Genomic DNA, 22,626 nt, shown 5'->3' with positions numbered 1-22,626 from the left:
ACGGAGCGAGCCCCGCCCAGGGACGGGAAGAGGCAGCGGTGGGTGGGGGGACCCCTGCGGCAGGGGGCTAAGCGCGCAGCTACACACACTCCGACCCCGAGGTCATGTTTCCCAGAAGCCCCCGCGGCCGGGTCTCTTCCCTTTCCGAGCCCCTCAGCGAGCCAGGACTACAGTTCCCAGAAGCCTTGGGGACGTCATCACACTACGCCCGGGGCCCGGGACGGTGGCGGGCGCGGGGCTGTAACGCAGCACTAGGAAGGAGGGGGCGGGGCCCGGCCGGGGGAGCCCGGGGCCGCCGCCGCCGCCATGGCCGGGGTGTTTGACATCGACCTGGAGACCGAGGAGGGGAGCGACGGGGACGAGCCCGAGCTGGGGGCGGTGAGAGCGGGGAATGGACAGAGCCACGGACCCGGGACCCCCCACCTGCCCCCCAGGGCCCCCACCTGTCCCCTGACTGGCCCCCAACCTGGTGCTCCAGGGCCCCCATGTATCCCCTGCCTGAACCTCTGGGCCCCGCAACCTGCTCCTCAGCTCCCCCTCTGCCCCCGGCACCCTCATCTGCCTCTCAACCCTGCTCCCCCTACAGAGTCCCCAGCCGCCCTGCACCTGCCCCCACCCGCTGGGCTTCTGGGCTCCTCTCCCCCCCGCCCCTTAAGATCTCCCTCTGCGCTTGCCCCCAGTGTCTGGGTAGCATGTGATTTTCCCACCCCCCAAGGAAGGGGTGCGAGCAATTCGCCCCCCTGCGTCTTGTCCCATCTCCCCACAGTCTGTGACTCTGGACAGCATGATGAGCAATGTCCTTGGAAGGTGACTTCACCCTGATCACGGAGCATCCTTGTTACCTGTGACTAACACCCCAGCGAAACCAGCACCTCACCCTGCCCCTGGGGAGGCTGTCATCTCCCTGTCCCCTTGCTATGCCACAGCCTGACCTTAAGCCTGGCACCTCCCAGAAGCCAGACCTGAAAACTGGTACTGCCCACCCCATTAGCACTCTCTGGCAGACTGCTCCTAGCCCTGGTACACACCTCACCTCTCTGCCCCATGGCCAACCTCTGGCTGTCTGCTCCTAGCCCTGGTGCCCCGTTAGACTCCAAGTGCCTGATCCTAGTTCTGATGCCACTAGCCCCTGTGCACTTGGGAGACTGCCCCTAACCCCTGTGACCCCTTGTCCTTGTGGGGGTTGTCAGCATGTGCTTGTCTGATTTCCCCTCCTCTGTCCTAGGAGATGGATTTGGAGCTGCGGGGGAATGGCCTGGAGTAAGTAGCCTAGGGAAGGGGCTGGGTGGGTGAAGGGGCTTTGGACAAATGTCATTCTTTCTTTGGGGAGCTGATGAATCGAACCAGCCTCCCTGGGTGGAGGGAGCGGGCACTCAGGAGCCAGAACCTGCCCTATTCCCAGGGGCTTTCCCCCAGCTGTTCACTGGCCCAGTATGCCCTCTCCCTGGGTGGCTCTTCCTCCCTGTTCCCTACGGCATCTCCAGCATGTGCTCCCTGCTCACGTCTCTGCCCATCTCCTTCAGGCCGGTGGGGCACTATGAGGAGATCGAGATCTCAGAGAGCAGCGTCAACAATGGCCCTGAGCGCATCGGGCCCCACTGTTTCGAGCTGCTGCGCGTCCTAGGCAAGGGTGGCTACGGCAAGGTAGGGAAGGGACAGGTGCATGGGACTGATGGGGCTAGCTGCGGGGGGCAAGGGTGTGTGCCTCACATGTCCCTACTACTCCACCTCTCTCTACTGGGGGATGCCACTGTGGGACTGACTCACCCCTATTTCTCTCCTGGACCCCTGCTAGCCAGAAACCTCTATGGAGGAGAACGAGAAGGGTGGGAGGGAGGGATTGGGACCCATGCCAGGATCTGCTCTAGGGCTCTGTATTGGGGAAAACTTGTCTGGTGGAGAGAACTGGTCAGAAATTTAAATTCTGACATGCCATTGTAGTGCCACATGGGTAGTGTAGTTCAGATGCTTCCTGGCCCTGTTCTCCTCTGTGGACTTGGGTCCTTAGCTGGACTACCTCTCCCAGGATGCACCATGAACTCAATTCTTGTGGAGGACAGGCGGTGCAAAGTGGCTCTTGTGTGGCCCCAGTGCATCATGGGAAATGAAGTGTGGTTGGGGAGCTTGGCTTATAAAGGGGCTGCATAAAGCCACTGAGCTACAACTCCCATGAGGCCCCATGGCTGCATTTCTGAATCCTGTCATGTTGTTTCCATCGGGGCATCTCCTCCCAGATGGTCCCCTGAGTTGCCGGAGGAAGCTGCCTGCCTGCCGTTGGCACAGCACTGGGGATCTAGCTGTACAACCGCCTGCCCTAAAGATCCCTCTCTTCCCTTGCAGGTGTTCCAGGTACGGAAGGTGCAGGGGACCAACGCTGGGAAGATCTTTGCCATGAAAGTCCTGAAGAAGGTAACTAGCTGGCCAGCCCTTCCTGCTGCTGAGCTCGGAGCTACCCTCTGCTGGTACCCTAATGCCCCTCTCTTTGTCTGCCTCCCCCCAGGCCAAAATCGCCTGCAACGCCAAGGACACGGCTCACACCAAGGCTGAGAGGAACATCCTGGAGGCCATCAAACACCCCTTCATCGTGGACCTGATCTACGCTTTCCAGACGGGTGGCAAGCTCTACCTCATCCTTGAGTGCTTGAGTGGTACGGGGCAGGGCTGAGCTGGGGGTGGCTTGGGAGGGTTCAGCCCTGGCAAGGGTTGGGGGAGAGACCAGGCTGCATGTGAGTGACCTATGTGAGAACAGTGTTGTCAGAGACTGTATAGTGCTGTCGGCCTGCAATCTGGCCAGATCTGGCCCCTCTCTACCCTCATGACCTCTCTGGGAGTGGGGAGTGGGGCAGGAGCCAGGAACTGTGTGGGGAGCTCAGGTACCTCTTTGTTTTGGGTTTGTAGGTGGCGAGCTCTTCATGCAGCTGGAGCGTGAGGGCATTTTCCTGGAGGACACAGCATGGTCAGTGACTGGAGTAGCTGGGAGCACACTGTTCCCCCACCCCCGCTCCGGCTGTGTTGTAATGTTTTTGTAGGCTCCCGATCTCCAGCCCAGTGCCCGTCCCACCCTTGCTATGTTGACCAAAGTCTGTGTGGAAAGGACCTGCTCCCACTGTGCAAACACACCACAGAGCGGGGCTCTTCAGAGGGATCGCTGAGCTGTTGCTGAGTGCAGAGCTGTGTTTAAAACCAGATGGTGCCTCCGTGCCAGAGCACCAAGGCAGAGCCAACCTGCTGGTGCCAGGACCTGAGGGGAGGTGGGGGTTTGTGTGCAGCAGGGAATGGGGGCAGGTTGGAATACATAATAACTGGCATAACTTAGCATCCCATGTTGTGTGCACACTGCCAGGGGCAGCCCGGGGCTTACTGTGACCTGCTGACGCCATGGTCAACACCACAGCCCTTGGTTACACAGTATCGGTCACCACTGGTTCGAATGGCAGCCAGTCTCCTCCAGGTGGAGACAAGCAAGGGCTGGGAGGAGGTAGTGGGGGTCTGGGGGGAGCATGGGGGTCCCAGCAAGGGAGAATAGTGGTGGGCTGGGGGGGGGCAGGGGTCCCAGCAAGGGGGAGGCAGGTACGGGGGGAGGAACTGGGCCGCACAGGTGCAGAGCTAAGCAGGAGGGAGGGCGCAGGAAGGCAGAGAGGAGTGCCAGCCGGGGCCCAGCCAGCCTGGGAGAGGGGGACCGTACTGGTCTGTGAGTGGTGAAGAGGTTCTTCTTGTGCCATGGGGGTGCCCACCAGCATTTCCCAGGGCCTGACTGTAGCCCCTGGGCAGTGCCCAGTTCTCTGGCACGGTGGGAGCCATCCCACTGGTTTGATCGGGCATGTCAGCTGCGGCTCCTGCTGGGGGAGCTGCATGGCTGGCACATTAGGGAGCAGTGCCCCCATGAGCTGCGGGTGTCAGTGGTACTGACTGCTTCATTCCTGCTTGTGCCACAGCTTCTACCTGAGCGAGATCACGCTGGCCCTGGGCCACCTGCACTGCAACGGCATCATCTACCGGGACCTGAAGCCGGAGAACATCATGTTGAACAGCCAAGGTATGGAGCCCGGGGGCAGCAGGGTTCGATGCGGGGTGCAGAGAGCCCTGGCTCAGGAGGTCTGATCCATGGAGTCTTGTCTCCCTCAGGACACATCAAGCTGACGGACTTCGGACTGTGCAAGGAGTCGATCCATGAGGGAGCCGTCACCCACACCTTCTGTGGGACCATTGAGTACATGTAGGTGCACCAGAGACACTCACCTCCCCTCACACTGCTTGCTTGTGGGACCTGGCCCCAGAGACACCCACCTCCCCTCGCACTGCTCCCCCATGCGACCTGGCCCCAGAGACATCCCCTCTCCCCTCATGCTGCTCCCCTGGAGGGCCTTGGGGTGGTCAGTGGCTGGCCCCGCAGCTCAGGGTGTCTGTGCTGCCCCTAGGGCTCCAGAGATCCTGATGCGGAGCGGACACAACCGGGCCGTGGACTGGTGGAGCCTCGGGGCCTTGATGTACGACATGCTCACTGGATCGGCAAGTCCTGCTCATGCTGTTAACGTGGGGGTGGGGGGCCGGAGCCACAGGCCGAGTGTTTCCCCTTTCCCCAGGTATAGTACTGGGCCTGGCTGTCGCTCTGTCAAACGGCACCTTCCCTCACACCAGCGCAGTCCCTCATTCTGCACCCTCTGCCCCAGCCCAGACCCTTGTTCTGCACCAGGTTCAGTGCCCCTCCCCCCGATGCTGAGCCATGCCTTGTCCCCACTTGCCCCGGATCCCCCTTTTGCTGGTGCTCACCCCTTGCCCCATCCCTGTGCTCAGCCCCCTCTGTGCTTCCTTTGCAGCCGCCCTTCACAGCTGAGAACCGGAAAAAAACCATCGACAAGATCCTCAAGGGGAAGTTGGTGCTGCCACCTTACCTGACCCCTGATGCCCGGGATCTACTCAAGAAGGTACTACTTGCATGCGCTCCCCCGCCCCAAACTAGGATACCGCCTCACGCTCCTGACCTGTGCAAGGAGGTGCCACTCCCCTAATAGGTTACCAGCATCTGCCCCTGTCTGACACTGTTGCCATCTCCTTCACTTCTGCTCCTCAAAGTTGCTGACCCATCAGCTCCAGAACCAGCAGGGCATGATCTTGAATCAGGGCTTTTGTGTGGGTCTCACCAAAATGGCTGCCACTAGATGTGGAATCAGGATGGGGGCGGGGAGAACGCTCTGTCCCATGTCCGTCAGGCTGTGTTTCCTGAGGGCCCCCTGACTCCGTTCTCTCTTTTCAGTTCCTCAAAAGAAACCCCAGCCAGAGGATTGGAGGCGGGACGGGCGATGCAGCTGATGTGCAGGTAGGTAGGTGGGGTGGGAGGGTGCTCTCTGGAGGTGGGGGAGGGGCAGTATGCAATGCTCTGAAGGGGGGATTTTCTCCCCTAGCTGCACCCATGGGTACACTGGAGTTGGTGGCAGGAGGCGGCTCCCTTCCATGGCTCTGGGCACGGGGCGGAGCCTCCTTTCCACATGGGCACAGTCTCGAGCCCTGCCTTGCCATGGCCTTCCTGGGACCAGGACTCCCCGCACCACAGGGCATCTGCATGGGGAGCCCAGGAGAGGGCACAGGCCTGAGCTGGGCAAGGGGGGAGAAGGGAGCAGCTGCTGGGCTTCTGACTTCCTGCCTACGTATCTGTCCCTACAGAAGCAGCCATTTTTCCGCCAAGTCAACTGGGATGAACTGCTGGCGCGCAAGCTGGACCCACCCTTCAGGCCTTGCCTGGTACTGCCCTGCCCCCAGCCACCCCCCAATGGCAGGAGAGAGCCAGCCCATTGCTCCCTGCTTGCCTTGCCCAGCCCAGCCTGAGCTCAGAACAGGCCTGCCTTGCTCTCTCCCACGTGGCAATAGATGTCTCACCCCTAGGGGGCCTTGCAGCTCCCAGCACCCTCCCCCGGGTGGCAGTGCAGAGCACTTGCACCTAGGGCTCCTTGCAGCCCAGCCCTACTGACACAGTGTTGGAGAATGGGACCCAGATGTCCAGGAAAGCTGTGCAAGGCGCTCAGCCCTCATGAGGCCCTGCAGCTCCCAGCCCCTTGGGGGAGGAAAACCTGGATGGCAAATGGGAAGCCAGATCCTTTATGTGGCAAGCCTGGTTGCCACCCCCCCTGCTGGTGGATGGCGCTGATGCCAGGCTGCCCCTCCTGTTCTGGGCTGACCCCTCTTTGTCCCCTCTCTCCTGCCCTGCAGCAATCGGATGATGACGTCAGCCAGTTTGACACCCGCTTCACTCGTCAGACGCCCGTGGACAGCCCTGATGATGCCTCCATTAGTGAGAGTGCCAACCAGGCCTTCCTGGTAAGGACTCCCAGCAGGGGGTGCTGTCACAGCTGGGAGGGGGTGGAGCTTGCACTATGGCATCCCTGCTGCTCTGACCTCTGTGCTCTCTGCAGGGCTTCACGTATGTGGCCCCGTCGGTGCTGGAGAGCATTAAGGAGGGCTTCTCCTTCCAGCCAAAGGTGCGCTCCCCTCGCCGCCTCAATAGCAGCCCCAGAACGCCCGTCAGGTACGGCTAGGGGCACCTCCAAAGGAGGTGACCAACAGGCATGGCTCCTTTCCCCTCTAGGGGACGCTGGCTCCAATCCAGCACCAGGCTGGGGGAACTGGTTGACTCGGGCATGGGGAGTGGGATATGAGGCCTTTCCCCTCTAGGGGGCAGTGGCTCTAGCATTCCCTTCCTGGGATTTCCCAACAGTAGATACCCCTCTCTCTGTATGGTATTGCCATGTGGAGCTGGGTGGGCAGGGAGGCAGTGCCAAGATGTGGGGTTGCTAACAGGGTTCCCGTGGAGGGGTTGGGATGCGGGCTGTGGATTGGGGTTTGTGGGAGTTGAGTGCCAAAGCTTGGGGCTATTGATTGCAGGGTTCTCAGGCCTGGCCCCCTACGGAGGTTGGGATGGGACCAGCTCACTCCCTTTCTATGGGGGTCTCACTCCCAGTTCCCTTGTTGCTTTCAGCCCGTTGAAGTTCTCTCCCTTCGAGGCCTTCAAGCCCAGCCTGGCGGTGGAGCCAATGGAGCTAGGGCTGCCGCTGCTGCCGCCCCAACCAGAGGGCACGGCCCCCCTGCCCATCAAGACGCCGACAGGCACCAAGAAGCAGAAGGGGGGCCGGGGCCGGGTGGCAAGGTAGCTTGAGGCAGGCATGGTGCGCCTGCCTGGGCAGGAGACTCAGCTTGGGCCGGCGGGAGGCTCCCCGTGGAGGTGCCCAGCCTGTCGGTGACCCATGGGGTGGACATAGCCCCCTGACAGCTGAGTGAGGCTGGGGGGTGTCGGGGTCCCCAGCCTGGATGGACTCAGGAGGAGATGCTTTGTCAGGGCTGCAATTCCAGCGGGTGGGGCAGCCCCGGCTGGGGAGGGCAGGGGGTGCTGGGCATGTTCTGAGCGGCCCCATGGCCCCCAGGCTGCAGCTCCCACCCATGGGGCTTTTAACCCTTCCTTGGTGCTCTGTTTTTATTGCTACAAATCATGTTTCGGGTTCAAGGGGCTGAGCACAGCGGGGTGTGTGTATGCGTGTGTGTGTCAGTGCGAAATCATGTTTCGGGTTCAAGGGGCTGAGCACGGTGGTGTGTGTCAGTGCGAGAGGAGAGCAGAGCGTGGGGGGTAGAGCGTGGCAGAGGCATTGTCGGGGGGGGGGGGGAGCAGAGCATGGCTGGGGGGCCTGTGTGAAGAAGGGCCTCATGCAGGGTATGTGGTAGGGGTTAGGGTGCTGGAGTGAGGGGGTGAGGCTCAGAGCCCTGGGAGTCTGTCTGGGCAGAGCCTCGAGAGGCATGGTGCGGGGTGGGGACAGTGGGGGTACTGAGTATAAGGGAAGTGACCATGCTCTGCCCCCTCTGGGTGGGAGAGTTGCTGGCTTGTTTGCTGTACACTGTGTCACCTTGTGAGGTGTGGGGGGGCAGACAGCCCCTCTCTGCGGCTGGGTCTGTGCCAATTAAAGCCTGGATATGGCTGTGCTGTGGCCCTCCCTTCTTGTTGCTGGGGGAGAGGAGGTAGTTTGCCACCACCCCCTTGCCAGTTGCTCCATGGTGTTTGGGGGAGGGGTGTCACTCCAGCTGGTGGGTAGCCAGTTGTGGAGATTGTCCAATGGGGAAGCCTCATACTCTGCTCCCACCATGTTGTAGGGCAGGGGGGCCTAGCGAGCCTTCCTTGAGGCCAGAAGGCTGGGGTCACCCTCCCTTCCCCTTCTTCCAGGAGTGTGGTTCACAGTGGGTTCTGCCCCTCCCATGCAGCCCCACCCCCAGCATTCCCCTCTGGGGTAAATGAAGCTGCAGATTGTGGCAGGTTATGAGCAATGTCGCTCCTTTATTGGTGCCTGTAGCGCTGCCTGTGGGCCAATCAGCAGCTCCCCATGGGGGTGGAGCCACGCCCTCATGCCATGGTGTCACACCCTATATCCTGGTGCAGGTGGGGGCGGGGGGAGGAGGAGTGCTAGAGTCAGTGCAGAGTCGGGGGAGGGGGCTCTCCCTGCTCTGCTTGGGCTGGCTCTCCTGGTGTGAGGGTGGTGGTGGGGAGAAGTGGGGTGCAGGGGGGGCCATTGCAGCCCCATGGCGAGGGGTGAAGAGCTCTGCAGGGTGGGGTGGGGTGTGGGGAGCAGTTCATCCCAGCTCCTTGCAGGGAGGCTGGGAGCAGTTGCAGTTGCTCCCCAGTGAGTGGGGGGCTGCAGTCCCCCCGTAGTCTGTGTCCTTCCCTCAGCTCCCCTAGAGGGCAGTGACATGCTGGCGGCTGCCTCCCTCCGCGGCGCTGTCCTCCCAGGCAGCCGTCCCGGAGAAGGAGTGCAGGTCACTGAGCAGGCCTCCGGCGCTGGCACCCTCTGCCTCCCCTCCCTCTTCTAGGGCTCCCTCAGGGGCATCGCGGGGTGGGGTCCCCTCTGGCACAGCAGTGCCCTCCTCCTCGCTCTGCTGCTCCTGCCCTCCTCCACCTTCCTCCTCATCCCGCTGAAGGGTCTCCTCCTCCTCCTCCTCCTCCTCGTCCTCATCCTCGTCGTCCTCCTTGCCTTGCCAGTGCCTCTCAGGGGGCACCTGCCCTCGCAGCTCACGCCAGCGCCTGGCCAGGGCTGCTAGCAGGTGGTGTGGCTGGCACAGGTGGCGTGGGTGATACCTGCCATCTGAATCATGGCTCAGCTTGCGCCAGGCCAGGGCCAGCACCAGGAGCAGCAGCAGGAGCAGGAAGACCAGGAAGACCACAGCCACGGAGTTGCTGTCTGGGTTGGAGTCTGAGCCCAGCGCGGGTCCCGGAAGCACCAGGAGTGCCAGCCCTGCAGAGAGCAGGCCCCATGGGGCACGAATGGCAGAGTGCTGGGGAAGGAGGGAAAGGGGATGAGGTTAATGACTGCAGATGTTCCAGGCTTGTGGGCATGCCAGGGACCTTGGCGCTGCATGGATACCCCTTCCCCGTGCTCAATACAATCGCTTTGTGCTGCTGTAAGACAGCACCCTGGACCTCATATTCACCACTGGGATATGATTGTGATATGTTCTGTGCAAAGTACACCTTGCGAGGTATCATTGTTCCATTGAACATTGCCATTCAGTTGGATTGTCTGTACTATCATGGCATGTGAAGTTATGAAGTATTGCTATATGTTTGGTACTGAAATATGTGGTAAGTGGGACATGCGCACAGTCAGCCTTTCAGTGGTAACATAGGAGCAACTGACAAGACAGATTTACATCAGGCCACTGAGGGTTGATGGCATCACCACTTGGCCTCTCTTCTCCCCCATGTCAGCACCTGGAAGATCATTTGGAAAGCAAAGTCTTTGAAATGGGGAGATTGGTCCCAGGCTGGGAAGCAAATTCCCCCAGTGTAATAAGAACCATAAACTGCCTGAAACATCCAGTGGGGTGAGAAACTGCTTGATTCAAATCTTGCTTTAGTCTGTAGAATTTAGACTGCGAGTTTTTTTATTTCTTACATAACTAACTTTGATTTCTATGTCTGCTTCTTATAATCACTTAAATGTTATCTTTCTGTAGTAAATAAATTGTTTTAGATTTTTCCTAAAACTGTTTTCGGCTGAAGTGCTGGGGAAATCTCAGGTTAACAAGGGCTGGTGCATTCCTTCATTGGAATGGCAAACTAATTAATGGGCTTGCACTGTCCAAGGAAGTCTTGAGCTTGTAAGATGCTATATTTCTGGGGTGCAAGCTGAGGCCTAGGGTGATTTGTACAATTCATGAGTGACTTAGCATTCATGCAGTTTAGCTGGATGTAGGTCTCCACGTGCTGTTGGCTGAGTGATCACAGTAGCTGGAGGAGTTTGCTGCTTGTCACTGTCATAGCCTTGTGAGAAACAGCCTATGTTATAGAGTTAAGGGGGCACAGTGGTCCGAAAGTTCCAGGTTGTACCCCAGGAATACTGTCTCAGTGGCACAATGAGCAGGATGAAATGCACAGCTTGTTCTGACCGAGATTTGCAATTCTTACACTGGTGTAGAGATTTTAAGTGGGCTGCCTCAATGCAGTCAAGAAAGAATTACAATTTTATTATTTTGTGTTTGCATATTTTGGGAAAGGGAAACAGGAGGAGAAAGGCATAAGAATGAGTGAGTGACACAGTTGCCAGGTTAATGCTGTACAGACTGCAGGTAGCAGAAAAAGAGAGAAACTGAGCATCAGCTGAAAATGAAAGAACCGGAGCTAAAAGAGAGGGGGAAAAAGGCTGCCAGAGAGGAGACAGCACATCAAGTGACGAGCTGAAAACCAAGAAGGCTGAGGAAGGAGAGAGATTGAAAACACCAACTGGACTTACTAGAAAAGCAAAACCAGAACCATCTCACCCCACTGATTCCTCTCTCTCCAAAAATCTATAACCAGGAGCAGTTATGTTCTGCACATAAGGAGATGGGTATATCAGAATATTTTACTACGTTTGAGAGGCTGTGTGCAGCTCATGTGATTCCTGATGACAAGAAAGTCCCCAACCTGATTGCAAAGTTAGCTGGTAAAGCTCTTAATGTACTCCAATGAAATGCCAATTCAGGATGCTTTAGGTTACTGTAAATTAAAACAAAAAAAAAACCCTGTTTGAAATTATTTTAGATTACCCCTTAAACACAGAGGGTGACATTTAGAAATTGTAAGAGCAATGCTGATATGAGTAATGGGGAATATGTAAACAGGATGAAAGATCTAATGGGAAAATGGGTGAGGGAGAAAGGTGTTGAAAGTTTTGAACAAATGTTTGACCTTGTTGCTCAGTATATAAAGATGATGTAAAACAGTGTCTATGGAATAAAAATGTAAAAACTGTAGATGAGATGGTATCTCTACCTGATGGCTTTGAGCAGACCCAGGCATCTATTGAGAGTAAGGGGGTGGTGTGGGAGGTTAAACCTTTGGTGGGAAAGGAGAATCCCATTTTGCCCCGGGGAAGAAAGAGGGAGGCTGGGCACTCACCACCCCAAAACCATTCTACTAATCCCCATCCCAAACCTCCTGTGAAAATAGAAGAGCCCAAAAGGTGCTATCATCAGTGGAATTACTATCACCTGAGAAATAAATGCCCTATGCTGAGAAGAAGGCAACAAGTAGCCTATGTTAATGCTACTGTCCTCAGCACAGGATCCTCTGAGGCACCTGACACTTCTTATATTGGTTTTGTGGGATTAGCCTCTGAAGAAGCAGACATGGAACTCAAAGGTTGTCAAAATTAATGGCAGGGAAACTTTAGGATAAGAAGATACAGGTGCAGAGATTTCGGTGGTTAGGTAGAATGTAATTCAAGAAGGTGACACATTGCCAGGACAGATGGCAGAGCTTTTATTAGTAGAAGGTTTCCAGATTCTTGTGCCTTTGGCCATAATGCACAGTAAAACTAATAGGTTAGAAAGTGAATTAAAGATGGGAGTAGTGGACGATATCCCCATTGATATGTTTATTGGGAATTATTTTTTCTGTATAGCTCTATTGTAGCCTGCAGCAAGAAGGAATATTTTGCTGAGACCCCAGAGAGAAAGGGTAAAGTCCCAGAAACTGCTGAAGGAAAGGGAGAAAATCTCTTTGATTCCTCTGCAGCAAAGGGAAGTAATATTATTCCAGGGGTGTGTGTGTGGGGGGGAGATTGAGACCAACTCCTGCACCACAGCTGAAGACACCTTTTCAGGAAGAGAGGGGTGGAGTGCCTGGCAGTGAGAAAACTATTCCAGCTATTAGCTGTGAACCCTTTGCAGCTAAACAAGGGATAGATTTTTGTTCTAGAGAGCTTAGAGAGATGTGTCCTAGAGGGGACCCCAGAGAAGGAAAATGGGGAAAGAATAGTGGGAGCACGGATATCTCACTGGTCACTTGGGAGAGGATGCCCAGGACTGAGTGGCTGATTCAGCATCTGTGCACCTAGGCATGCCGCCTGCAACTTAGGTTCAAAGAAGGGGCTGTGTAACGGACCTTTTGAAGGGTAGCAGTCATGTAGCTAATTTATCAGGGAAAGGGGTGATGGAGGTACTCCAATCCAGGTCCCAGGTTTTTAGGACACCATCTTTATATGATTGTGAAAAGTCCAGTCAAGATATAGCTCCCATGCCTGTAACAGCCAAGAAGCTGAGTCCAGGAAGCTTCCAGGCAATGGTGGTCTGTGAGCATGCAAATCACTCAGCTGGCAGAGGAGAGCTGGTAAGACACACAAAGCAGCTGACAGAGAGCTGCCGGAAAAAGGTGTGTCTGACTAAAGAGCAAGCACTTGTAACTTAGAGATACAAATCATGAGCCTCTAAAAAAGGGGGGTGGGGAAGCTCCCAAAAGGGGAGATGGATTTCTTGCATATGGACATACTGGGATTGGGAGACAGCTTCACACAGGACCAGCCAAAATGCAGAATCCCCTTACATCCTTACCTCACTAGACTGTGGAGTACCAAAGCCCCAAAGATATGAATGGATTGAGAACCCATACTGAAGGGAAAGAAAAGCCAGGAACTGAACACATGTTAAGGTTCAGGAAGGAGTTGAAAGACACAATGGGTGTTGAACAAACCAGACTGTCTAAATAGAGAACATGGTATGACAAAGCTACTTGTAAACACCCATCTGTGGTAAAGGGTTTGGTGCTACTCAAACCTCCTGATAAAATTTTTTATGCTAATGTTAAACCTTGTGAAGAAGAATTTGGGGCTGATGGTAAGCCTGATGAAAAGGTACAATATGCATGATTTTGGGGAAAGCTTTTGAACGTGCTCGGAGTGGTAAATAAGATCAAACCGTGTGTTAAGAAGCTCTGTGGCAATGCTGCTTTTCATACTTACTGGGTAAGTATGCCCAGTGGTCTGTGATGGGATGTTAGATGGGTTGGGATCTGAGTTACTATAGAGAATTCTTTCCTGGGTGCTGGCTGGTGAGTCTTGCCCACATGCTCAGGGTTTAACTGATCGCCATATTTGGGGTCGGGAAGGAATTTTCCTCCAGGGCAGATTGGCAGAGGCCCTGGAGGTTTTTCGCCTTCCTCTGCAGCATGGGGCACGGGTCACTTGCTGGAGGTTCTCTGCAGCTTGAGGTCTTTAAACCACAATTTGAGGACTTCAATAACTCAGACATAGGTTACGGGTTTGTTATAGAAGTGTATGGGTGAGATTCTGTGGCCTGCATTGTGCAGGAGGTGAGACTAGATGATCATAATGGTCCCTTCTGACCTTAAAGTCTATGAGTCTATGAGCTCATACCTGTAAACAGACTTGGAGCTTGTCACAGCAGAGAAACCATAATAAACCTGTTTTGCTATATGGAAGGGGAAACAGACAAAGTTTTATCTTTTTAATAGCTAAATGCCAAAATATCTATGCTATAGAACACATTAATATCTACATTGAGCTAACACCAATGGGAGAAGCAGAAGGGCTAACAATGCTGCAAAAATACAAATAGATGCTTTCTAGCAACCCAGAGAAGGCACACTTGCTAACTTTTGAGATCACTGGACAGATCCACAAAGTATTAGAAGGTACACTGAACTTTGCAAGAGCTCATGTGGGTAATACTACAATGTTTAGCAACACATGGGCATTATATTGTCAAAACCTAAAGAGGACCATGGCCACACTGTCTCTGCTTTAGGGATTAACACTCTTGCAGTAGGGGGAGGTATGACACTCTGTATCTCAAAGTAGCACCCTGGATCCCCATATTCACCACTGTGATGTGATTGTGATATGTTTTTTACAAAGTATGCTTTGTGATGTACCATTTATAAAGTCTTGATCCATTGAACATTGCTATTCGGTTGGATTGTCTGTACTGTCATGGCACATGAAGTATTGCTATATGTTTGGTACTGAAATATGTGGTAAGCGGGACATGCCCACAGCCAGCCTTTCAGTGGTATCAAAGCAGTACCTAGTGAGACAGATTTAAATCAGGCCCAGCCAGACAGGAGTTAATGGCCCATCAAGAAGAAGCCACTCTCCCAGAGCCTCCTCAGAGAGGGCATGTATGCAATGGGAGCTGCCTAACCCCAGTGTTGCAGCCAGGATCTTTCTAGCACCTGGAGAGAAAGTCTAAGTGAGAGTCGATTACATCACCACTTGGCCTCTGTCCTCCCCCATCTCAACACCTGGAAGCTCGTTTGCAAAGCAAAGTCTTTGAATGGGGGAGATTGGTCCCAGGCTGGGAATCAAATTCCCTCCTGTAATAAAAACTGTAAACTGCCTGAAACATCCAGTGGGGTGAGAAACTGCTTGAGTCAAATCTTGTTTAGTCTGTAGAATTTAGACTGTGAGATTTTTTATTTCTTATGTACCCAACTTTAATCTCTATGCCTGCTACTTATAATCACTTAAATCTATCTTTCTGTAGTAAATAAATCTGTTTTATATTTTACCTAAAACATCACTTCCATATTGGTGCACATAACAAAATTCATGTGGTGGGGGTGGGGCTGAGGGGTTCTGAGTGTGGGAGGGAGTTCAGGGCTGGGGCAGAGGGTTGGAGTGAGGGCTCTAGGGTGGGGCCGGGGATGAGGTGTTTCAGGTGGAGGAGGGTGGTCTGAGGCTATGGTGGGGAGAGAGGACTCCGCTCAGCAATCTCTCCCCCCCACAGCAGCACCTGGGCTAGTTGGGAGAGGCACCCTTCCTGGGCCGTGGCAGATTCAGGCCGGATGTTGGGTTTGGGCCGAGAAAGGGGATCCCCTACCTGGCTGCGGCAGGTCTGGGTCTGAGTAGGGGCCAGGGAAGGGGTGCCCCAGCCACGGCAGGTCTGGGCCAGGGCTGGGTCCAAGGCTGAGTTGGGGCTGCGGGAGGGGCACCCCAGCTGTTGCAGGTTCAGACTGCCCCCCCCAGCCATGGGAGGTCCAGGGCTGAGTTGGGGCCGGGGTAGAGGTGCCCCTCCCCCAGCCACAGCAGGTCCCAGTGTGGGGGTTCCTTGGGTGCCTGTGTGGTGCTAAATAGGCTGCTTTGTGGCCATGTAGCTTACAGGGAACTTTGGTTGGCATGGGGTAGGGGGGCATTAGGCATGGTTGAGGGGGAGATCAGAGTTGGGTGCAGGGGGCTGTGGGTTGGCACTGGGTGGGGAGTTAGGCAGGCTGTGTGAGTGTATGGGGTGCCTTACCCCCCTGTCCTCAGGCAATGGGTGCAGGTCGGGCTGGTGCATTGTTGGGTCCCATGCCCCTCGCAGGCAGTTGCCAGGCCGTGTGTGTCGGGGGAGGGGAGCGGTTTCTGCTCAGCTCATTCTGTGAGTCTCGCTCTGGTGTGGCTTCCCCACCCTGTCGTGTGTGTGTCTGGGGGGTAGGGGTGGGTGGTGTGTATCACATGCTACATGGCCTGTGTGGGTGTCTCCTGGGGGTGCAGGTCTCACCAGGCTGACAAGGGTAACAGGAAGCTGCGGTCAGGCAGGTGACAGCAGTAGTGAGAGAGAGGTGGCTTTGCAGCTGGCAGCAGCTGCAGGGCCCAGCCCCGCTTGTTCCGAGCTCCAGCTCTCTGGGCTGGTACTGGGCCCAGCGCAGCAATCCCGGGCTCTCAGTGTGAGCTGAGCCTGGCTCCCTGGAGCAGCAGGCCAGAGTACTGACCACTGCGGAGCTGGGCCCCACTTGTCCTTGCCCCAGAGAGCAGCCCTTCCTAGAACTGCAGCCAGCCAGGCAGCAGGGCCCTGCCAGCGGGCACAGGGTCACCCATGTTGCCAGGGGGCTCTGAGAAGCAAGGAATAGGAACATAAAGAGCTGCCATAGTGGGTCAGGCCATGGTCCATCTATCCCAATATCCTGTCAGTCAACAGTGGCCAGGGCCAGATGCTTCAGAGGGACTGAACAGAACAGGGAAATTATCCAGTGAGCCATTCCCTGTTGTCCAATCCCAGCTTCTGGCAGTCAGAGGTTTAGGGACACCCAGAGCGTGGGGATGTGTGTCCCTGACCCTTTTGGCTAATAGCCATTGATGGACCTATTCTCCATGAACTTATTTCTTTTTTTTAACCTAGTTATGCATTTGGCCTTTACAAGATCCCCTGGCAATGAATTCCACTGATGCATTGTCTGAAGAAGTGCTTCCTTTTGTTTGTTTTAAGCCTACTGCCTATTCATTTAATTGGGTGACCTCTGGTTCTTGTATTATAGGAAAGGGTAAATAACATTTTTCTAGTCACATTCTCCACATCATTCATTTTCTAGACCTCTATCATATCCCCTATTAGTAATCACTTTTCTAAGCAGAACAGCCCCCGACTTTTTAGTCTTTCCTAGTACGGAAGCTGTTCCAGACCCTCCATCATCTTTGTTGACCTTCTCTGAACTTTTTCCAGTTCAACCATATCATCTCTGAGATTTGTGGGTGTACCATGGATTTATTTAGTAATTACGATATTTTTGGTGTTAATATCTATCCTTTTCCTAATGGCTGTTAGCCTTTTTGACCACTGCTGTGCATTGAGCAGATGTTTTCCGAGAATTGACCACAATGACTCCAAGATCATTTTTGAATGGTAACAGGTAATTTAGACCCCCTCATTTTGTATGTCTAGTTGGAATTATTTTTTTCCAGTGTGCGTTACTTTGCACTTAGCAACATTCAAGTTCATCTGCCATTTTGTTGCCCAATCGCTACCCAGTTTTGTGAGATATCTTTGTAACTCTGCACAGTCTGCTTTGGACTTAACTATCTCAAATAATGTTGTATCAGCCGCAGATTTTGCCACCTCACCATTCACTTTCTTTTTCTGGTCATTTATAAATATGTTCAACAGCACTGGCTCCAATACCAGGGGACCCTTCTATTTACCTTGCCTCATTCTGAAATTGACCATTTATTCCTACCCTCTGTTTCATGTCTTTTAATCAGTTACTGATCCATGAGCAGACCTTCCCTCTTATCCCATGAGTGCTTGGTTTGCTTAGGAGCCTTTGGTGAAGGGACCTTGTCAAAGATTTTTCTGAAAGGCCAAGTACACAACATCCATTAGATCACCCTTGTCCGCGTGTTTGTTGACACCCTCAAAGAATTATAATAGATTGCTGAGGCATGATTTCCCTTTGCAAAAGCTGCGTTGACTCTATCCCAACATACAGAGTTCATCTATGTGTCTGATAATTCTATTCTTTACCACAGATTCAACCAATTTACCCGATACTGAAGTTAGGCTTACTGGCCAGTAATTGCCAGGATTGCCTCTGTAACCCTTTTTAAAAATCGGTATTACATTAACCATCCTCCAGTCATCTGCTACAGAGGATGATTAACGCAATACCACAGTTAGTAGTTGTGCAATTTTATATTTGTGTTCCTTCAGAACTCTTGGGTGAATAAGATCCAGTCCTGGGGCCATATTACTGTTTAATTTACCAATTTGTTCCAAAGCCTTTTCTACTGACGCATCAATTTGGGACAGTACTTCAGGGTAGGAGGAAGCAGGGTTTGAGCATTGGCCTGCTAAACCCAGGGTTGTGAGCTCAATCCTTGAGGGGGCCATTTGAGGATCTGGGGCAAAAATCTGTTTTAGGATTAGTCCTGCTTTGAGCAGGGGGTTGGACTAGATGACCTCTTGAGGTCCCTTCCAACCCTGATATTCTATGATTCAGATTTCCCCCCCAAAAGGCTAGCTCCCAGGGCAGGATGGAGCAATCTCCCCCACATCCTCTGCAGTGAAGGCCAATGCAAAGAATTCATTTAGCTTCTCTGCAATGGCCTTGTCTTCCTTGAGTTCTCCTTTAGCACCTGTCTCATCTCCTCACTGTTTTGCAGGCTTCCTGCTTCTGACGTACTTCAAAAAAATGCGTGCTGTTATTTTTTGCTTCTTTAGCAAGCTGTGGCTCAATTTTTGGCCAGCCTAGTTACACTTTCACACTTAACATTTTGCTCGTTCCTATTAACCTCACTATGATTTGATATAAAGGATGCCTTTTTGCTGCTGACACCTCCTTGACTCTGCTGTTTTGCCATGGGGCTGCTCATCTGGCCCTCAACTGACTTTGTGGCATTGGGGTGTACGTTTAGTCTGAGCTGCTCATGTGGAGGTTTGATATAGTTCCCCTACTGCTTGCAGGCATTTACCCTTGGGAGAGCTTATTGCAATGTAATGGAGCAGTAGGGAAGAGTGAGGGGAGGGTGTGTGTATGTGTGTAGTTGCTCCTCCTTAGACCTGCATTTGAGAGGCTGTAACTGCCCGCTCTCCTCCTGACGTGCTGGGCCTGGGGGGTGCCCAACAGTGCAGGTGCTGGGAGGCCTGGTGGGACTGGATGGTGTTCCTCACCTAGCAGCTGCTCTGCTGAGCTCCTGTGGCCCCCAAGCCCACCGCACTGCCAGCCACTGGGGCTCAGCTAGCCCCTTGGGGCCCTGGCCAGTGCCCAGAGAGGCAGAAGATCCCAGCTGGCTGGGAGGGAGCAGGGCCAAAAGCTGAGCTGCTTGGGATGGGAGGGCAGCTGCCCCAGGGCAGGCCCAGGAGCCCCTAACATTGAGGGCTGGGGTGGGGGGGGGAGGCCAGGAGAGGAGGTGGGGCTGCCCAGTGGGGGCAGAATGGGCTGCAGGGGGTCTATTGTAACACTTGGGAGCCTAGAAGGCCTATCTCTAATGCAGCTTTATCACCTTAACTTCGACTGCCCCCATGCCCCAGCCTGTCTCTGCCTCCAGCTCCCTCCTGGGCAGCCGCCTTGTGCATGGGGTGAGACCAGGGCTGGGCTAGCAGGAACTTTGGCAGAGGGGGCAATTGATCTTTGCCCAGATCCGCTTCTGCTTTCAGTGGACAGCAGCCCTGTCCTCAGTGGGGCAGGTGACTCTGGCTGGGGCTCTGGCCTGTCTTAGGTGGCTCGGTCCTTTGCTGGGCCAAGTAGAATAGGTGTGCGGCCAGCCCGAGAGGCAGGGGCAGCGCTGGCACTAACTCATCACAGCGCTGGGGGCGCAGGGGAGGAGGTGGGCTGGGCTGGGCTGCTGAGAAATGAGTCTTTACAGCCCATGGGCCGGAAATGGCCTGAAGAGCAGGGTGCCCCGTGCTGGCTTGTGCTCTTCCTGGGCAGGGAGAGACTAAACTTCAGCCACTGCCAACCAGGAGCAGAAGCACCAAGGTACCTGCCTCTCTGCCATGCAACCAACTAGTTGCCTTCTGAGCAATGCCCCAGGACCCCCGGGCTGGTGCTCGCTGCTCTCAGGTCGGCGCTCGCTGGGCCTCAGGCCAACAGCTTCTCTTTAGGACAGCGACTAGGAGCTGCCTACCCTGGCTGCTGTGCCACCGCTCAGCTATGCTAGGGCTGTTATCTCCCTGCCTGGCCCATTCCCTTGAAGCATCTATGGCACCACAGAGTGGCCAGACCCTGGGGCAAGACACCCACTGCCCAGCTACTGCAGAACTCAGCACTGAAACCAGGCAGACTGGTGCCTTCATGCACCCCAGGCACACATGCATTGAAAGGGGGAGGGGGAGCAGGGCTCAGGGTACCTCAGGGACATATCACAGCCTGCCAAGCTGCTCCAACTAACCCCCCCTCAGCACAGAGACTGCACGTCTCTAGTGAAAGCTGGGAAGCACAACACAAGCACAGGCACCGTCCCCTCATGTTTAAGGGCTACAGATTACAGTCCCCTCGCCCCACTTCCAGAGCAGCTCCGGAGGGCTAGCAGCAGCTCCCATGGGGAGGGACAGTTAATAGGGAGCTGGGGGAGGGGGTAGAGGAGCAGACCAGCGAGCAGGGGAGGGGAGGGAGCAGTAGGTTTGGTGGGAGCCCATTGGTGTTAGCAGAGCAGCCCGTGCTGTGGTGAGGCACAGGGAATGGCAGGGGCAGAAGTGGCCATTACACAGCTCTTTCCTCCACAGACCCAGGAATGGATCTCCTTCCCATTTTAAAGAGGGGAAACTGAGGCACAGCAAAGGCAACCCCCTCCACCCCCCCAGTACATGGTCCCTTCACCTAGATGGGGGAAGGGGGGACAAACTTTGGGCTGAGTGCCAGACCTTGGGAGCAGGGCCTCGGCAGGGATGGGGGAGGAGTTAGGATACCCCATACTCCACCCCACTGCCCTAGAGTTCCAGCTCCAGCCTCCTGACCCAAAGGAGAGGCCTGGCAATCAGGTGGCAGCCTCTGTGCTCCTTTGCCAATACTCCTGCATGGGGATGGCCCCGCCCCAGCTGTCACTCTCAGTCTGGGGCAACACAGACCCAGGCCAGTCCCTGCCCCTGTTGAGTTCCCAGCTGGTTGGTGTGTTTGTGGGGAGTGCCCATCTCTACCCTCCCCGCCTGGACCATTCCTGGCTTGAAACCAGCCCCCTGCCTAGTTTCCTTCCAAACATACCTGGCCCAGCCAGGGGAAGAAGCCCATTAACCTCATCTAACTTCTTGCTCCCGATCTCCCCTGGAGTTTCCCCCCCTCCTACCCTGGGGGTGGTGCGGGGGGGGGGGGGTGTTCAGCCCCCAGAGAGGGTCCTTACCATTGTGAGGTGATGGCAGCTGGAAGCTCCTGGCAGGGTGGGGGACTGTGCAACTGGCGGGGAGCAGCAGAGGCGCGCAGGCGTGGGCGGGCGTTTCCTGCCAGCCCATCCAGCCCGCTGCACTGAGGAGCGGCTGCAACAGCGGCCAAGGGCTGTGCAGCCCTGATTTGCATTGAGCCCTCAACTGCTGATAGACCACAGGTTTCATTCACCTCCAGGGAAGGCAGCCAACTCCCCCCCCCCCCAAAGGTCTGGGCAAGGGGGCTTGGTCCTTGGCATCTTTGCCCATCCCACCCATTTGGGCAGTGCCTGAGGCTGAGAGCGTAGGAACTGAGGCCCACCCAACTCCTCATATGTAAGGGGTTTTCCCAAAAGCCAGTAGAGGGGCACTCCACTACCACCCAAGCAGGGCTGGATTCAAACCAGTGACTGCCAGGGGATGGGGTACAACTCATCTGCTGTGGCCTCTGCCAGCCCAGTCTGGCCCATGTGGGGAAGGTGGAGCTGCAGAAAGACAGGGCACAGAGGAAGCCCAGTATCCTCCAGGTTCTGCCTTTGGGAAATTGCTGGGTGGAGCACAGGACACTTCTCAGGGAGTTGGGATGATTGTGGGTAGTTGAGCCCCATAGCCCTCCCATCAGCTCACGCCCACAGGCTCCCCTCCGGACCGACAGCTGCCATGGGGGGGAGGGGGAAACGCAAGGCGGATGGTGCCCACAGATAGAAGCTGGGAGGTGATGCTCATTTCCTCTTTTTTCCCCTCCTAGGCTGGTCAAACCCCCACCACACCTCTTCCCCTGGGCACAGAACAGGCACGGGTAGCAGCAGCAGGCTGTTATCCTCTAGTCTAACAGGTCCAGGAGAGGGACAGGACAGACTTGCCCAGGGGGATAAACAACTGTAGCTGCCCCAGGGAAGTAAGATGGCTGGGTTCTGTCCGGGTGCCACAAGGGAGGCATGGGCTACTGCTTAGAGACAGTGCTCGGCAGATGGGCCCTGAATTCACCCTCCCAGCACCACACTATGCTCACTGCAGCCTCCTTTCCTGCCTGCCCCAGCCCTGCTGCCGTATCGGCTCGTTAGCCCCAACCACTGGTTTCCTGTCTCCCCTGCACAGCCCCTGCCTGCGCCTGTGACAGGAAGGACCCTGAGCTCAGCACGCGGGTGGGAAGCCATCTCTTCCCCTTGTTCTCATGGCCCTGAGGGGCTGGGGTGGAGGGGAAGAAAGGGGGACGATGTGCTTGCCAGCCACTGCATCTCTGCCAGCCCCAGTGGTGGGGGCACACTGCCCTGGGGGCTGGAGCTGAGCTCTCCTTGCAACAGACACAAGTCAGCCAAAGGGGGAAATGGTGCCAGAGCTCCTAGGGACTGGGGAACAGCCCAGCCTGAGTAACAAATGAAATCAGGAGGGCTGCCCCCAACTGCCCCATGCCCCCAAGTGGGCACTTCTGGGATAACCAGCCCCTGCAGGAAGGATCTAGTCCCCCCCTCCCCCCACCGCATTCACCTGTGGCAGGAGGGGGGCTGCCCCTGGCAACGCACTGCCTGTTTTCATTCTCCAGCAGAGCAGGCCTTTGCAACTGGCTAAGCACTTCAGTGCTGTCCAGTGGCAGTGAGTTACACATGCCCACATGGGCAAAGCAAACCATTTCTTTTCAGCACAGCTATATGGGTGCTGCCTTCCCGGGGCATCAGACGCCCCTTGCTGGTACAAAGGTCTCCCCTCCTGCCTTGTATATACCCACTGTCTGCCCCCCAGCCAGCTCTCCTGCTCATGTCCCCCTCTGCCCCG

General features: G+C 55.4%; 2 protein-coding genes across 12 annotated transcripts; one reads left to right on the top strand and one right to left on the bottom strand.

Annotated features, from left to right (window-relative positions):
• Positions 1 to 202: 202 nt before the first annotated feature.
• RPS6KB2 (ribosomal protein S6 kinase B2) lies at positions 203 to 11,262 on the top strand. Of its 11 annotated transcripts, none has more exons than XM_039517902.1 (17): positions 206 to 378; positions 1,226 to 1,260; positions 1,524 to 1,644; positions 2,341 to 2,409; positions 2,501 to 2,648; positions 2,899 to 2,956; positions 3,936 to 4,036; positions 4,126 to 4,216; positions 4,419 to 4,509; positions 4,818 to 4,925; positions 5,255 to 5,317; positions 5,662 to 5,739; positions 6,205 to 6,312; positions 6,408 to 6,520; positions 6,971 to 7,138; positions 9,737 to 9,852; positions 10,525 to 11,262. In XM_039517902.1, exons 1-16 carry the CDS (start codon positions 307 to 309, stop codon positions 9,816 to 9,818), a joined length of 1,506 nt encoding a protein of 501 aa, XP_039373836.1. In that variant the 5' UTR covers positions 206 to 306; the 3' UTR covers positions 9,819 to 9,852; positions 10,525 to 11,262. The 11 variants fall into 11 exon arrangements, with proteins under 11 accessions (XP_039373840.1, XP_039373836.1, XP_039373837.1 ...); XM_039517903.1 differs by having other exon boundaries at positions 10,520 to 11,262; XM_039517901.1 differs by having other exon boundaries at positions 9,737 to 11,262.
• LOC120393413 (protein tyrosine phosphatase receptor type C associated protein) lies at positions 8,292 to 20,942 on the bottom strand. Its single transcript, XM_039517922.1, has 2 exons — positions 20,835 to 20,942; positions 8,292 to 9,303 (listed from the first exon to the last, which is right to left on the bottom strand). Exons 1-2 carry the CDS (start codon positions 20,835 to 20,837, stop codon positions 8,707 to 8,709), a joined length of 600 nt encoding a protein of 199 aa, XP_039373856.1. The 5' UTR covers positions 20,838 to 20,942; the 3' UTR covers positions 8,292 to 8,706.
• Positions 20,943 to 22,626: the final 1,684 nt, after the last annotated feature.

This window comes from Mauremys reevesii, unplaced genomic scaffold, assembly GCF_016161935.1.
Source record: "Mauremys reevesii isolate NIE-2019 unplaced genomic scaffold, ASM1616193v1 Contig2, whole genome shotgun sequence".
Taxonomy (NCBI): domain Eukaryota; kingdom Metazoa; phylum Chordata; order Testudines; family Geoemydidae; genus Mauremys; species Mauremys reevesii.
Note: the sequence above shows the minus strand (reverse complement) of the source record. Positions and strands in the feature narration are given on the sequence as shown.

Coding starts and splice junctions, on each gene's coding strand:
- RPS6KB2 (XM_039517902.1), top strand. CDS start 307: ATGGCCGGGGTGTTTGACATCGACCTGGAGACCGAGGAGGGGAGCGAC. Junction 379..1,225: donor ACGAGCCCGAGCTGGGGGCG/GTGAGAGCGGGG, acceptor CCTCTGTCCTAG/GAGATGGATTTGGAGCTGCG. Junction 7,139..9,736: donor GGCCGGGGCCGGGTGGCAAG/GTAGCTTGAGGC, acceptor CCCCCATGTCAG/CACCTGGAAGATCATTTGGA.